The 14,348-nt window shown below is 44.9% G+C and overlaps 1 protein-coding gene across 1 annotated transcript; it reads right to left on the reverse strand.

Moving 5' to 3' along the window:
• Positions 1 to 1,461: 1,461 nt before the first annotated feature.
• On the reverse strand, positions 1,462 to 12,915 carry IL7R (interleukin 7 receptor). The gene is made up of 9 exons (XM_056849127.1): positions 12,857 to 12,915; positions 10,451 to 10,605; positions 7,641 to 7,807; positions 6,551 to 6,711; positions 6,436 to 6,464; positions 5,665 to 5,667; positions 4,530 to 4,620; positions 3,534 to 3,609; positions 1,462 to 1,983 (listed from the first exon to the last, which is right to left on the reverse strand). Exons 1-9 carry the CDS (start codon positions 12,898 to 12,900, stop codon positions 1,462 to 1,464), a joined length of 1,248 nt encoding a protein of 415 aa, XP_056705105.1. The 5' UTR covers positions 12,901 to 12,915.
• Positions 12,916 to 14,348: the final 1,433 nt, after the last annotated feature.

A 14,348-nucleotide genomic window follows, 5' to 3' on the forward strand; every position in this document is an offset into this window, starting at 1 on the left:
CACCATGTGGAGAGGGAGAACGGGTGAGACCCCATGTACTGGCCCTGCCCACCACCTCCACATGATTTGCCGAGTCATCTGAATGGTACAAATCCATGGAGGAAGTCCCTATGCGCACACCCCCTTCCCATGATCAGCAATGCTCGGAAAACAGCATTGCTGATCACAGGGATGGGTCATTGTGTGTGGGTGCTTCCTCTGTGGATCCACACCATGCAGATGACTCAGTATGGAGGAGGAGCCTGTATGCTCCTGCCCCTTCACCCTCCCCAACCAGTGAGTCAATAGGCAGACAGGCCACCTTAAACGAGAGTTGCTCATATGTGCTCTTATGCGACATCCATTTGTGTAGAAGGCATTGGGTGCTACTTGGTATGAACACATGAAGTTGCCTTCTACTGAATCAGACCCTTGGTCCATCGAAGTCAGTATTGTCTACTCAAAGCAGCAGCGGCTCTCCAGGGTCTCAGGCACGGGTCTTTGGCATCACCTACTTGCCTAGTCCCTTCTACTGGAGACGCCGGGGATTGAACCTGGGATCTTCTGCATGCAAAGCAGAGGTTCTACCACTGAGCAAGTCGCATCTGCGTAAATGGGAGCTGCTGAGATGTGCAACATCTGTTGGTGTTGGTGGGTTTTGCATAACAGGCAGCCCATATCACCATGTCCAAAAAATGTCATAAACTCTGAATCAAGCCAGCTATCCAGCCTGTGTATTTAATATATTCTAAGGTATAATGAAATAGATGCAAATGTTTTTTGGGTTGGGTTTTGCACAGCAATTGTTTCTTTTATACTCCCCAAAGTTGTTTGCTATAGCAGCAAGTCTTTATTGTAAATGCCCCAAGTAAATAAGTAAGGTTTATCTAGCACTGTTTTTCCAATGCATTTTTCGTTGCAGAGGATAGTAAGGAAAGGAAGGTTATTCTCAGGCATACATTTTAACAGCAGCAAAAGGATTTGTTCTTACGCCAAATCCAAATACAGAGTAGGTGGGATGGCCAGAAATAAACCAGTGGATTTGGCTTTAAAACTGTACGAGCCAACAATGGTAGTTCTGGGCTAAGCAGCCAGTGTGGAATCACTCAGCGATGGAAGAAGCAGCCCCTGCCCCAGACTCACATTTTTTAACAGCAGAGCAGCACACATTAGAGCCATAGCAGACAAAAAGGAAGAGTAATATCATCATCATGTCTGAAATGTGTCTGGCATAGAATAAAATAGAATCATAGAATAGAATCACAGAGTTGGAAAGGACCACCAGGGTCATCTAGTCCAACCCCCTGCACAATACAGGAAATTCACAACTACCTCCCCCCCACACACACATAGTGACCCCCTACTCCATGCCAAGAAGATGGCCAAGATGCCCTTCCTCTCATGAGCTGCCTAAGGTCATGTAGGACGCTACCATGCTATGTGTCCTCATTACTAACTCTTCAGGGCGACACCTCTTCACGTCTAGTTTCCCGAGTTTCCTTTGCTTTCGAAAAAGCTCGCCATGGTGACATAAGCTTCCTCTTTGTTTGAGACCTTAATTTCACTGTTGGCATAAGCTGGGTGGCAGGGATCTGCCTGGCAGGCTTCTAATCCAGGCAGGGTGGCGGGGCCCAGCAACGCCCTTGAATGGGTACCGAGAGCATCATTACAACTATGCTGATCACCAGCGCCACTCTCATTATACAGGTTGGCTTTGACCAATTCATTGCCGTTGAGATGGTTACTTCTGCCCAAATGTCCGTTCGAGAACTCAGCCGGCCACATGCCTTCATACGGCAGAGACAGCTTCAGCCAGCCGTGATTGATGTGACTCAGGTTGTTCTTTAGTTCCAAACCGCTCCCAACCTTCTCTGGAACATCCACTGCCCAAGGAAGCAGCTGCTGCTGAAGATGCTCTATTTCTGACTTGACTTGAATGCTGTCCACTTTGTGGATGTGAGCATAGCCCAGACTCTCAGGGTTGAAGAAACTTATCTCAGAGTTCTGCAGGAATAAGGGAAGGGTTAGTATCAGAATAGGAGCCCCGTGGAGCAGAGTGATAAGCTGCAGTACTGCAGTCCAAGCTCTGCTCACGACCTGAGTTCAATCCCGACAGAAGTCGGTTTCAGGTAGCCGTCTCAAGGTTGACTCAGCCTTCCATCCTTCTGAGGTCGTAAAATGAGTACCCAGCTTGCTTGGGGTAAAGTGTAGATGACTGGGGAAGGCAAGGTCAAACCATCCCATAAACATAGTCTGCCTGGTAAATGTCGGGCTGTGACATCACCCCATGACCCAGTGCTTCCACAGAGGACCTTTACCTTTACCTTTTTTTAGTATCAGAATGAACAGCTTCAGAAACGGTGGCGTACATTTCTGGGAGAGGTTTGCAGTATTTCTTTAAGTATCCATTAGCAAAAGGAAGGGGGAAACCCTAAGATCTCGAATAAAAATCAGTTCAGGGAAATCAGCAGATTTTTGTGGCACGTTAAATGCTAACAAGGTTGCACGGCATAAGGTCTTGCCACTATATCACACTTCATCACATGCACTGCTGTTGTGTTCCAATAGATGAAACACAACTACCTTTGTGGGATGAACTCTGGGTGCAAATTTGGAGAGGAAGTGCAAGGTTTTTGTTTTTATCATTTATGAATGATGGGCCCAATATTACTTTCCTTTCCTAGTATCTTTAAGATAACAAGTTGGGCCAAAGTCTTCAATCTTTCTAATATCAGAATGGTCTGGTAAGATTGTGACAACAGTTTCGGGGTCTCTCTGTGCCTTTGGTATCCACTTGTTATGATTATGAATCTGCTGTCTCTTCTGTTTACTGTACCTCTGTGTGAGAAATCACAGAAAAACTTCTCCATTGGAAAAGTATAGCAAAACCAAAATCTTTATCTGTGGGTGGATGGGGGTGTTTCACGGTTAGGATTGCCCTCATAGCCCATCACCATGATGGCAGAAAAAAACTTTTAAAAACTTAAAAACAAACTGTTGGTGTTGTATACACCATGATGTCACATCTGGGGGAAACCCAGAAGGGATGTTGGGTAGTTCTAGGAGTCAACAGAAATTCTATGGTAAAACCATAGAGTTTGGGGCAATTCCTAGGTCTACCCGACATCCCTCCCAGGTTTTCCCCAGATGTGACATCATGAGGCATGTGATGAAGTGTACCCCCCTATGGCCCCGCTCTCAAGCTCCTGCATGGTCCTAATAGCTCTGTTCTGCATCAATGGAAGAAGAACGTGTTTGTCTTGGTACAAAGCTGTCACCAGATCCAGATGCTCTCCAATGTCCATGAAGTGCACCCTGCATTTGTAGTTAGCTATGCCTACAGCACAGTCATGGTCAGTAAAATTTTGTTGGCATGGCCTTGTCACATCCTGCATGGCAATTGTTTTAAAAATCAGCTTGGCAAAATTTCTTGAATAAAAAGCTGGAAGCACGGTACAAAACAAATTGTAGATCACAGTTTCATTTCTGCCGAGGACTTGAGGAACTCATTCTTACGGAACCTTCCCTGTGACAGAAGCAGTGGAAGCACAAACCTTTCTCAGTTTGTTGCAGAGTTTATCCAACATTTTCTCGTGATTAGGGATGGCTGGCCACACAATGGGTTTAATCCTGAAAGAGAAGATGATGGCAGCTAGAGAAATCAAGAGAATCATCCTGATGAATCACCTGCAAAACAGCCTTGAAGAGCAACAGCAGGACGATGAAGATACCCAACAATATGCACAGATTTTGCATTTCTAGCTTAGAATCATAGAATCATAGAGTTGGAAGGGATCACAAGGGTCATCTAGTCCAACCCCCTGCACAATGCAGGAAATTCACAACTACCTCCCCCCACACACCCAATGACCCCTACTCCATGCCCAGAAGATGGCCAAGATGCCCTCCCTCTCATGAACTGCTTAAGGTCACAGAATCAGCATTGCTGACAGATGGCCATCTTTCCTCTTCTTAAAAACCTCTAGAGAAGGAGAGCTCACCACCTCCCGAGGAAGCCTGTTCCATTGACGAACCGCTCTAACTGTTAGAAAATTCTTCCTAATGTCTAGACAGAAACTCTTTTGATTTAATTTAAACCTGTTGGTTCTGGTCCGACCTTCTGGGGCAACAGAAAACAACTCGGCACCATCCTCTCTATGACAGCCCTTCAAGTACTTGAAGATAGTTATCATATCACCTCTCAGTCTTCTCCTCTTCAGGCTAAACATACCCAGCTCCTTCAACCTTTCCTCATAGGACTTGTTTATCTTGAAAACAGCCAAGCTGCTACTCTCAAGCATATTCAGAATTGATAGGCAGAGAAAATATAATTTCAGAAGTAAACAGACATTTTGCTTTCTACAGTCATACGATGGTCTGTATGTATGAGATAGGGAAGTGATACACGTGAGGGAGGATGACCACGTTATGTGTTTGTATTGCATCAAAAACAACGATGCTGGGGTCCTAGTCTCTCATTCACCCCAAAGAGGCTCATGTAGGAGACGTTTCTAGCAGTGGAGAGATGCAATAACAAGCATTTCAAATACCTGCTTCTCCAAAATATTGGGATCAGCCAAATTAGGATGAGCAGTACAAAGAAGCCCCCAAAGGATGTTGTCATCAGGATTACTTTATCACCTAAGGAAAAGAAAAGAATATATGTCTCTTTATAGAGTCTTTATTTAGTTGTTGTATTTGCCTTCAAGAGTAAAAAAAACACCCAACCTGTTATTATTAACAATTTATTGTTGTTGTTGATGATAATAATAGTAAATAATAACAATTATTAGTAGTAGTCATTAGTTAATATTAATAATTATTGTACTGAGCCTGTTTGGAAGGGCATGCTGCTGCTGAGGCATGAAGTTTTGGGCCCTGACTCACCTCTAGGTTTGTTTCGTGTCATGATCATCACCTGAAATGTAAATGCCCATCTGCATCCTTATATTCCACATCCATCAAGTTAAATGAGCACTGTTTGAACGTTACTTTAGCTGTGTGCAAAGAGGTCCTTTTGTTGGATTGGTTGGAAGTGGAAAACCAAATACTTGTTTGCTATTAAATTCTGGACCAGTCCAGGCTACTTTCCAACTAGGGTTGCCAGATCCCTCTTCACCACAAGCGGGAGATTTTTGGGGCGGAGCCTGAGGAGGGCGGGGTTTGGGGAGGGAAGGGACTTCAATGCCATAGAGTTCAATTGCCAAAGTGGCCATTTTTCTCCAGGTGATCTGATCTCTCTCGGCTGGAGATCAGTTGAATTAGCAGGAGATCTCCTGCTATTACCTGGCAGTTGGCAACCCTATTTCCAACTGGTGGGGTCACCCCCCCACCAGTTGCAGGAATAACTCTGTAATCAACATATATCTGATTCTGAACCTGGCCCCTGTGTGATAGGGGGGAAACTCCAGAGAATGAGGCCAAGTCCCAACAGCAGAGTATTTAGGGTTGCCAACTGCCAGGTAGTAGCAGGGGATCTCCTGCTAATTCAACTGATCTCCAGCAGATAGAGATCAGATCGCCTGGAGAAAAATGGTGGCTTTGGCAATTGGACTCTATGGCATTGAAGTCCCTCCCAAAAACCCACCTTTCTCAGGTTCCGCCCCAAAACTCTCCCGCCGGTGGTGAAGAGGGACCTGGCAACCCTAAGAGTTTTCTTTTTACATGGGGGGGGGGAGCTGGAACCTCCTTCCACCCGCCATATGAGCCAGGCAGCTGTTAATGGCATATCTGCAGGAGGGCAGGCTGGCTGGCAACTAGGTGGCCTAGTGAGGGAGTGCAGGAGGGGAGGCAAAAAAGATGGGATTCCCCAGCCCCAGTGATTCACATGATTCCCCCATGTATATATAATTTTCAACATGGCCCAAGATTTGCATCCTTAAATCCAGATAAGTGGAGGGGGGGGGGCGTGAACAGACAAGACAGATCTTTCTACAAACGTAAGAAAAGCCCAAGATCTGCAGAGGAATCTGAAGTCAAAACAGAAATACACTGGGGAAGCAGAAAAAAAGTAGAAGCAGAGCCTGTAGCTTTAAGAAATGAAAGCTCTCTGGTCGTTGCAGGGGTTGCTATGCGGCCACAAAAATGTTGCCAGCCTTCAAGCCCTTACTTCTGTCAGTAAAAGGCAAATAATAGGACACTTTCTAGGGCTCTACATATTGCAAGTTCAATATGTGTTTTGGCTTGAGCTCCTAAAACACAGTAAAGTAGGTACCAGGCAAGCGTCAAGGGGTAGGGCACTCCAGAGGAAATATACCACCTCTAGGGGAAAAACTTGAGTATAGTTCCCACCTCTGTAGCTGGGAGCACAGGGAGCTGGGCTTTAAGAAAGGATCTTAACTATTGGGCTGAACAATACATGTGAAGGTGCTCTTTAAAGTACCTTGGACCTTAATGGCCTTAAAGATAAGAACCAGCACTTTAAATTGTGTATCACCACCCCTGTTTTATCTAGACTGAGCTTTGGTGTATTGACCCTCTTCCTACTGAGGGTTGTTACCGCCTTCAATTTCTTGCAAAGATTTTGGTGAAAAGGAGAACTATAACAGAGTATCACGATGAACCAATGTACTTGTTTCCTCTGGTCTGGATGTAGGCAGAAGAGCTCCATTCACTCCAAAAGCCGTCGAAATAAACTCCATTAGGCTTGGACCGGACTTTTAGTTCATGCTTTGTGCCAGGTTGAAATTCCTTTCTCAGAAGTGTCAACGGAACGTGAGTAAATCTTTTGGTCTAAAACAAAGGAAACAACGTTTACTTTTCAAAAACATTGAAAACAGAATCATTTTCAGAAATCATTTTACTGGCATTTGTAACTTTTATTACCCCAAATGACTATACGTGAGGGAGGGGGTCTGCAGAGAGGAGCTTCTGTCCCTGGCATCTTCACATGGGCACATGAACACATGACGCTGCCTTATCCTGAATCAGACCCTTGGTCCATCAAAGTCAGTATTGTCTACTCAGACAGGCAGCGGCTCTCCAGGGTCTCAAGTATTCAACATCACCTATTTGCCTGGTCCCGTTAACTGGAGAAACCAGAGATTGAACCTGGGACCTTCCGCATGCCAAGCAGATGCTCTACCACTGAGCCACAGCCCCTCCCCTAATCTTCGGTTACAGGATCTCAGGCCACAGATTTTGCTGAACAGCGACTGCTAGTTAAGCCGTTTAACTTTAGGTAGCTAAGCCAGTTGCACTGATACAGGTGTTTTTGAAACCGGATCAAGAAGGTCAATCAGTAGCTGTTAGCATCATGGGTAAATTACTAAAAGCAACTTCTGTGTTCAGAGGAGGTGTACCAGTTCCTGGGGGAAGATTTGGCCTTTGTACTTCTCTACCTACGGAAAAGGCAAGGGTTTCTATGTATTCAAGGTATGCAGAAAAATATGGCATTATAAATTAACCGGATGCAAAATATATCCATTCTCAGTAGCCCTATAATAGAGGGTTTTTTGGTGGATTTAAGAGGCCAAGTGCATTTGATCTAAGTAGGACAGGGAGTAGAGGAGAAATGACAAGAGAAATACATGGAAATCCAATACCACGATTTCATACAGTAGTCCACTGCATACTACACAGCCACTTCTTTCATAGCATTCAATTAAAGGACAGATTTTTGCAAATAGTCATCCCGAATTGAAAGCGGACCAAATGCTCACATTGCTACTCATGGTCCAGTTGGTGTTTTCAGGCCAGTAGGCTGTTTCGTACAGTAACTGCGTTTTCAGGAAAGTTGATGATGATAGAGGAGTAGAGAATTGAACCAGATAAGCATCTTCCTTGTCTTGGTATGTGATGTTTAAGCCAAATGGTGCTTCAGGCTTAACTGTAAGAGACAATGTGGAAAAAATACATAATATATATGCATTACTTTGTTACACGGGTAAATCAGAGTTAAGGGCAGCCATGCAGGAAGCGACTGCTGCCCTTTCAGCTTAAGCATGACCCTCCTGGGTTTCTTTCTTTCTTTGAAATAAATTTTATTCATTTTTGACAGGGGACACAGAAAAAAGAGGGGGGGGAGAGAGATGGGGGAAATTTAACATTTCATTTTATCTGTGCCCAAAATAATCCATCAACTTGTTCTACCCTCAAAACAAGATCTCTTATAGGACACCTGCAATTGTAGCCAGTTTGTTATTTCCATGTGGCGGGGAGGGGGAGTGCTTGCTTTCGGTAGGCAACCCCCCAATCCTCTTATAGAAATACAGCATTTGACTGATATTCATAACTCATTGATACTTCATTTCTGTTCTATACTTCGTCAATCTGTACTAAAAGGCTATTACCAACGTAAACCTCCACTAATACACTCTGTGTGGAGTGTGTCCAGAGGAGGGTGACCAGAACGGTCAAAGGTCTGGAATCCATGCCTTATGAAGAGAGACTTAGGGAGTTGGGTTTGTTTAGTTTGGAGAAGAGAAGGTTGAGGGGAGACATGATAGCCATGTTTAAATATTTGATGGGATGTCATGTTGATGAGGGAACTAGCTTGTTCTCTGTTGCTCCAGGGACTAGGACACAGAGTAATGGATTTAAACTAATAGAAAAGCGATTCCACCTAAACATTAGGAAGAACTTTCTGACGGTGAGGGCTGTTCGACAGTGGAATGCGCTGCCTCGGAGGGTGGTGGAGTCCCCGTCTTTGGAGGTCTTTAAGGAGAGGCTAGATGGCCATCTGTCGGAAGTGCTTTGATTGTGGGATCCTGCATGGCGGGGGGAGGGTTGGAGTCACTGGGGATGTGGGGGGAGGTAGTTGTTAATTTCCTGCATTGTGCAGGGGGTTCGACTAGATGACCCTGGTGGTCCCTTCCAACTCTGTGATTCTATGATTCTAATAACTGTGTCTATATTTCCGTTATAAAAAACTAAACCCGCTATTAAAGATGCAGTTATCATGTCTATTTAACCTCCTGGGTTTCTGTGTTCTGCCTTATTCTCAGTGAAGCACCAGCCTCAACACCCCCAGATTCAGAATTAGCAGTGACCTTCCTGCAGGATCCCATGTGTAATGTGCCAGAGCGCTGGATGGACTGAACATAGGCTGCAGTATTACATGTAGCCAGCTCCAGGTTGGGGAATACCTGGAGGTTTTTGGGGCAGAGCCTGAGGAGGGTGGGGTTTGGGGAGGGGAGAGACTTCAATGCCATAGAGTCCAATTGCCAAAGCAGCCATTTTCTCCAGGGGAACGGATCTCTATCGGCTGGCGATCAGTTGTAAATAGAAGGAGATCTCCAGCTAGTACCTGGAGTACTCTGTGTATCACTGTGGAGTAGTGGTTAGTGCTTCCTAGGACTTAGGAGACTGGGGTTCAAATCCCCACTCAACCATAAAGTTTGCTGGAGCCCTGGGGTCAGTCAGGTTCTCTTAGCCTAACTTTTACCTCACAGGGTTGTGAGAGGATAAAACAGAGGACATTTGCTGGTCGTGGACCGTGATAAATACCTCTGATTGATTGAAACAGAGGACGAGAAAAATACGTACTTGCAGGAAAGCCAAGATTTAAAACATAATCAATAGGTGAACAGACTATATTCAGATCAGAGCCCTTATGATAATTTCTTTAATCGCTTTTGAACTGGCAGCTCTAAACTGGTCGCGGGTCTTTAAGGTGTGTACTTTTACATAAATGGAAGCAGAAGATGGAGAAGCTCTATTCTTTCGGCAAAAACAATACCAGGAGCCGACTGCGGTACAGATCATAAATTGTTAATATAAAAAATCAAGATAAAGCTTAAGAAAAACACCAGAACATTCATAGCACCAAAATCTAAGCAATATTCCTGAAGAGTTTAAAGACCATGTAAATAACAGATTTGCATTACTGAGTTCAAGTGAATGTAAACCAGAAGAACTATGGGTGGAAACTACAGATATTATCAAGGAAGAAAGTGCAAAGACTATTCCTGTAGCCAAAAGAAATGAAAAGTCTCGATGGAGGTCTGAGGAAACTCTTAAAATTGCCAAATATAGACAAGAAGCATAAGAACATAAGAACATAAGAAAGGCCCTGCTGGATCAGACCAAGGCCCATCTAGTCCAGCATTAGGTTCACACAGTGACCAACCAGGGGCCTCCAGGAAGTCCACAAACAAGACGACTGCAGCAGCACCATCCTGCCTGTGTTCCACCGCACCCAAAATAATAGGTATGCTCCTCTGATACTAGAGAGAATAGGTATGCAGCATGACCAGTATCCATTCTAACTAATAACCATGAATACCCCTCTCCTCCATGAATATGTCCACTCCCCTCTTTGGGGTGGAAGCAAAAGTAGAGGGTAACAGAAACAGAATCAAAACTCTAAGTGCAACGTTCCAGCGACTTGCACGTAGAGACAAAGAGAACTATTATACTTGTGTACTTGTGTTTGGACATTTAAAGCAGATGTCAGGATATACTGAGACCAATTTTTAACTGTTACGGGAAAAAAAATCCAGTCTTGGATAATGCACACAGTGAAACTTACCAATCTGAAAGACAGACAGATTCCGGCAGCATTTGTATTGTGGTTCCATCAGTATCAGGCACGCTTCAACAGGACTATAGCCGACAGAATCTTCAAGAGAACATTTACATTCCAGCTGGCTTTCCACTGAGCATGCATGGGAGTTGTCCCCGTAACTGTGGGGAATATTAGTGCCAAAGTGAAATGTCTAAAAATTTAAAGACCTGCTGAACGGTCACCATTCCTGCATTGTGCAGGGGGTTGAACTAGATGACCCGGGTGGTCCCTTCCAACTCTATGATTCTATGAAACTCTGGACTTGAAAGTTGGCCTAGGAATTTTAAAAAAGGAAGAAAACTGCAGTGCTGCACGTTGTACGAGTCCCTGTGATTTCAGTGGAGCTTTTACCTCAGTAAGTATGTTTAAGATGGTAGCCTAAGACTTAGCCTTGAGGTTTATCGATTAGACAGGTATTGTCGGCAGTTGAGAGGGTTTTTCCCAAATGTTTTCTCTGTATGAACGAGAGTCCATAAATCTTCTCAATTTGGGGTAAAAGACAGAGCATTGGGTCTAGTTTTTTTTTTTGACACCGTGAATTCTGATCTGCTGACGTAGAGTTAGATAGAATAAGACCTGCACAGTTTACACTTTGTCACCATATCAATGGAAAATTGATCAGGAATAACTTTGTCTTCTTCTTCTCTCTCTTTTTTTTGCACATGCCTGTATTGGCACATTCAATTCAAATATCTCATGTTCTCCCACTGGCTTCCCGCTAGCCTAGATCAGGGGTGGGGAACCTTTTTTCCACCAAGGGCCATTTGGATATTTATAACATCATCCGCGGGCCATACAAAATTATCAACTTAAAAATTAGCCGGCCAAGCCCCAAGCAGGCAGCTGCCCCAGATGACCCCCCCCCCCGGGCACGGGCAAGCAGGCAGGCATGCAACCGGTAGTGCACTTGGGGCAGGGGGAAGGCTCCTTTTCTCTGCAAAACAAACTCACATCCGCCCTGAATAGAGGCTATTCCTGTCCACGGGAGGGGGCGAATCACCAGTCTTAGATCCTTCTGAGCAAGAGATCTGCCAGGACACACAAAGGGCCAGACCAAATTATTTCACAGGCCTTAAACGGCCCCCGGGCCTGACGTTCCCCACCCCTGGCCTAGATGCCAAAAGTGTGACCTCTGCCTTTCAGTTTCTACTGCAATCACAGGATAACATACTGTAGGTGATGGAAGTCCATCCTAGCTTTGCACATTTCACTATTGTCAGGTGCTCTGCTAATGAAATAACTCAGTGCCTCATGTTAATTTTTCTCATTTGAATATGCTGGATTGATTAATATTCTGGATTAATCATTTTTTCTAGAAAACTATATTTGGGCTCAAAAGGGCGTAACTTGGTGCCTGCAAAAAGGTGCATTCCTAGGCCGAAAGGGAATGCCTCCCCTGGGGATGCCCCCCCCCACTTTCAGATTGCTCTATTTTGTTTTTTGTTCTTAAAATGCTTTTTTAATGCAGCAATTGGGTTGGGGGGAATTTCTCTCACAGTAAACTCTACAAAGTAAGCAAATTCCAAAGCAGCATTTAAAGGGGCGGGGACTCCACTGCTTCTTTATTTGAGCTTGGAGACTGCTGGCGCATGGATTCCCAACAGGAAAGCGTGGGTCCAGCAAGCAACAAACCTCAGGTAAACCTCCCATGCATAACCGACCCTTGATAGTCAGAAAAACCTCAGTTATTAGATACTGCAAGAATAGCAACATCCAAGTCTGCAAGGACCCATGGGTAGGGTTGCCAACTGCCAGGTGGTAGCAGGAGATCTCCTGCTAATACAACTGATCTCCAGCTGATAGAGATCAGATCGCCTGGAGAAAAATGGCGGCTTTGGCAATTGGACTCTATGGCATTGAAGTCCCTCCCCTCCCCAACCCTCCGCCCCAAAAATCTCCCACCGGTGGCAAAGAGGGACCTGGCAACCCTCCCATGGGAAATATATTTACCACAAGCAAGTGATTAGTGGCAAAAAGCAGCCACTACCTACACCCAGAGATAGAGAGACAGAGAGAAGTCAGTCCTTCTCCAATAAGTGCCCACTACAGGTGGCTTTTCCCAGGTACAGAACAAATGATGCTGAAAACGTGCAGAATAAGTCTTGATCAGAATTTGCCCCGGGACAGTAAAAGGCAAATTTGTAATGAATGGATTCATTACAAATGATCTCAAAAACCGCACTTCTGTGTTCATTCTAGGTACATCCTAAGAGTACGTCTGTGTTCATCAGGCATGCCTGAACTCTGCTGTTATTTCCATCTTGAGGCAGGAATGTGGAAGGAGAAAATTCTCTGTTTCTGTGTCTTGGTTATTATGGTCATCAACTCAGCAACGCAATTGTATTTTCAATGGCCAGGAGAGGTTCTTACCGTACAGTGAAGTGAATGGGAGTTTCTTTCAAGTACATCTCCATCCCAGAGATGTGGCAAATTAGGATAATATTGCCATTCAGCTGGTCTGCAAATCGACTGAAACACTTAAAGGTAATATCCGGCTCGGCATCTGTACAGGTATCTGAGAAAGAATGACTATAACATTAGCACTCTGATTGGAAGTGCAGATTCAAAGTACTTCGTAGGGTTCTTTTATTTGACTTCAAAGGGAGGGACTTCAATGGAGTATAATGACATAGAGTCCACCTTCCAAAGTGGCCATTTTCTCCAGGTGATCTGATCTCTGCATAGAGATCAGTTGTAATCCCAGGAGATCTCCAGCCACCACCCTGAGGTTGGCAACCTAGTACCAGGAAAGGGTAGGTGCTAGTGTTGTGATTTCTTTTAGTTTTGGCTCTGCAGGGCTCCTGTATGTAAGTGGGTTGCTGAGGTAGCTAATTGAGAGGCTAGGGTTGCCAACCTCCAGGTACTAGCTGGAGATCTCCTGCTACCCCAACTTATCTCTATAGGGTTGCCAACCTCCAGGTACTAGCTGGAGATCTCCTGCTATTACAACTGATCTCCAGCTGATGGAGATCAGTTCACCTGGAGAACATGGCCGCTTTGGCAATTGGACTCTGTGGCATTGAAGCCCCTCCCCTCCCCAAACCCTGCCCTCCTCAGGCTCTGCCCCAATAATCTCCAGGTATTTCCCAGCCTGGAGCAGGCAACCCTAGATCTCCAGCCGATAGAGATCACTTTCCCTGGAGAACATGGCCGCCTTGGCAATTGGACTCTATGGCATTGAAGTCCCTCCCCTCCCCAAACCCTCCTCAGGCTCTGCCCCCAAAACCTCCTGCCGGTGGCGAAGAGGGACCTGGCAACCCTATGAGAGGCGCACTAAGAGAAGGCCGAGCCAGAAAGAGAGACAGTCAGAGAGCTAATAAAAATGCTTAGGTTAAGCAAAGCTGATATGTCCTGTTGTTCACAGTACTACAGTTAGTTCTGCCTGTAAGAAGGAGTTGAGTTTAAGAAGAGAACCTTTAGATGGTGGAACTTTTTATGACTCATTCTGGTTGCACTCTGAGTTTCACTTATACGTTGCCTAGAATGATTACACAGCATTGTTGCAAACTCTGTGAACCAAACCTTTATCAGCCACCCAGCTGAGTGCATCAACCAGAGGACATCAGTTTCTTCTAGGGACAACATTTGCCTACATCAAAAGATTTTCAACAAATGGCAGTAAAAGGAGTGAAGTGTTACGGGAAAGAGTTGACAGACCACATGCAAACAGGTTCTTGCGTGAGTCTCTCTCCCTCTGCTCAAAGCATTGAGCATCCACCAAATGGGAAAGTTCCATGAAAGCCTCTTCACTTCACTTTCAACATGGTTTCGTTTATTAACACCTTTCAGAGCTCAACTGTGATTAGGACTCCTACTTCTTACCAGAAAGTTAAAGCCTCAGCTGTTGGATCCCAGTTATAAT

This window comes from Euleptes europaea, chromosome 4 (assembly GCF_029931775.1).
Source record: "Euleptes europaea isolate rEulEur1 chromosome 4, rEulEur1.hap1, whole genome shotgun sequence".
Lineage (NCBI taxonomy): Eukaryota > Metazoa > Chordata > Lepidosauria > Squamata > Sphaerodactylidae > Euleptes > Euleptes europaea.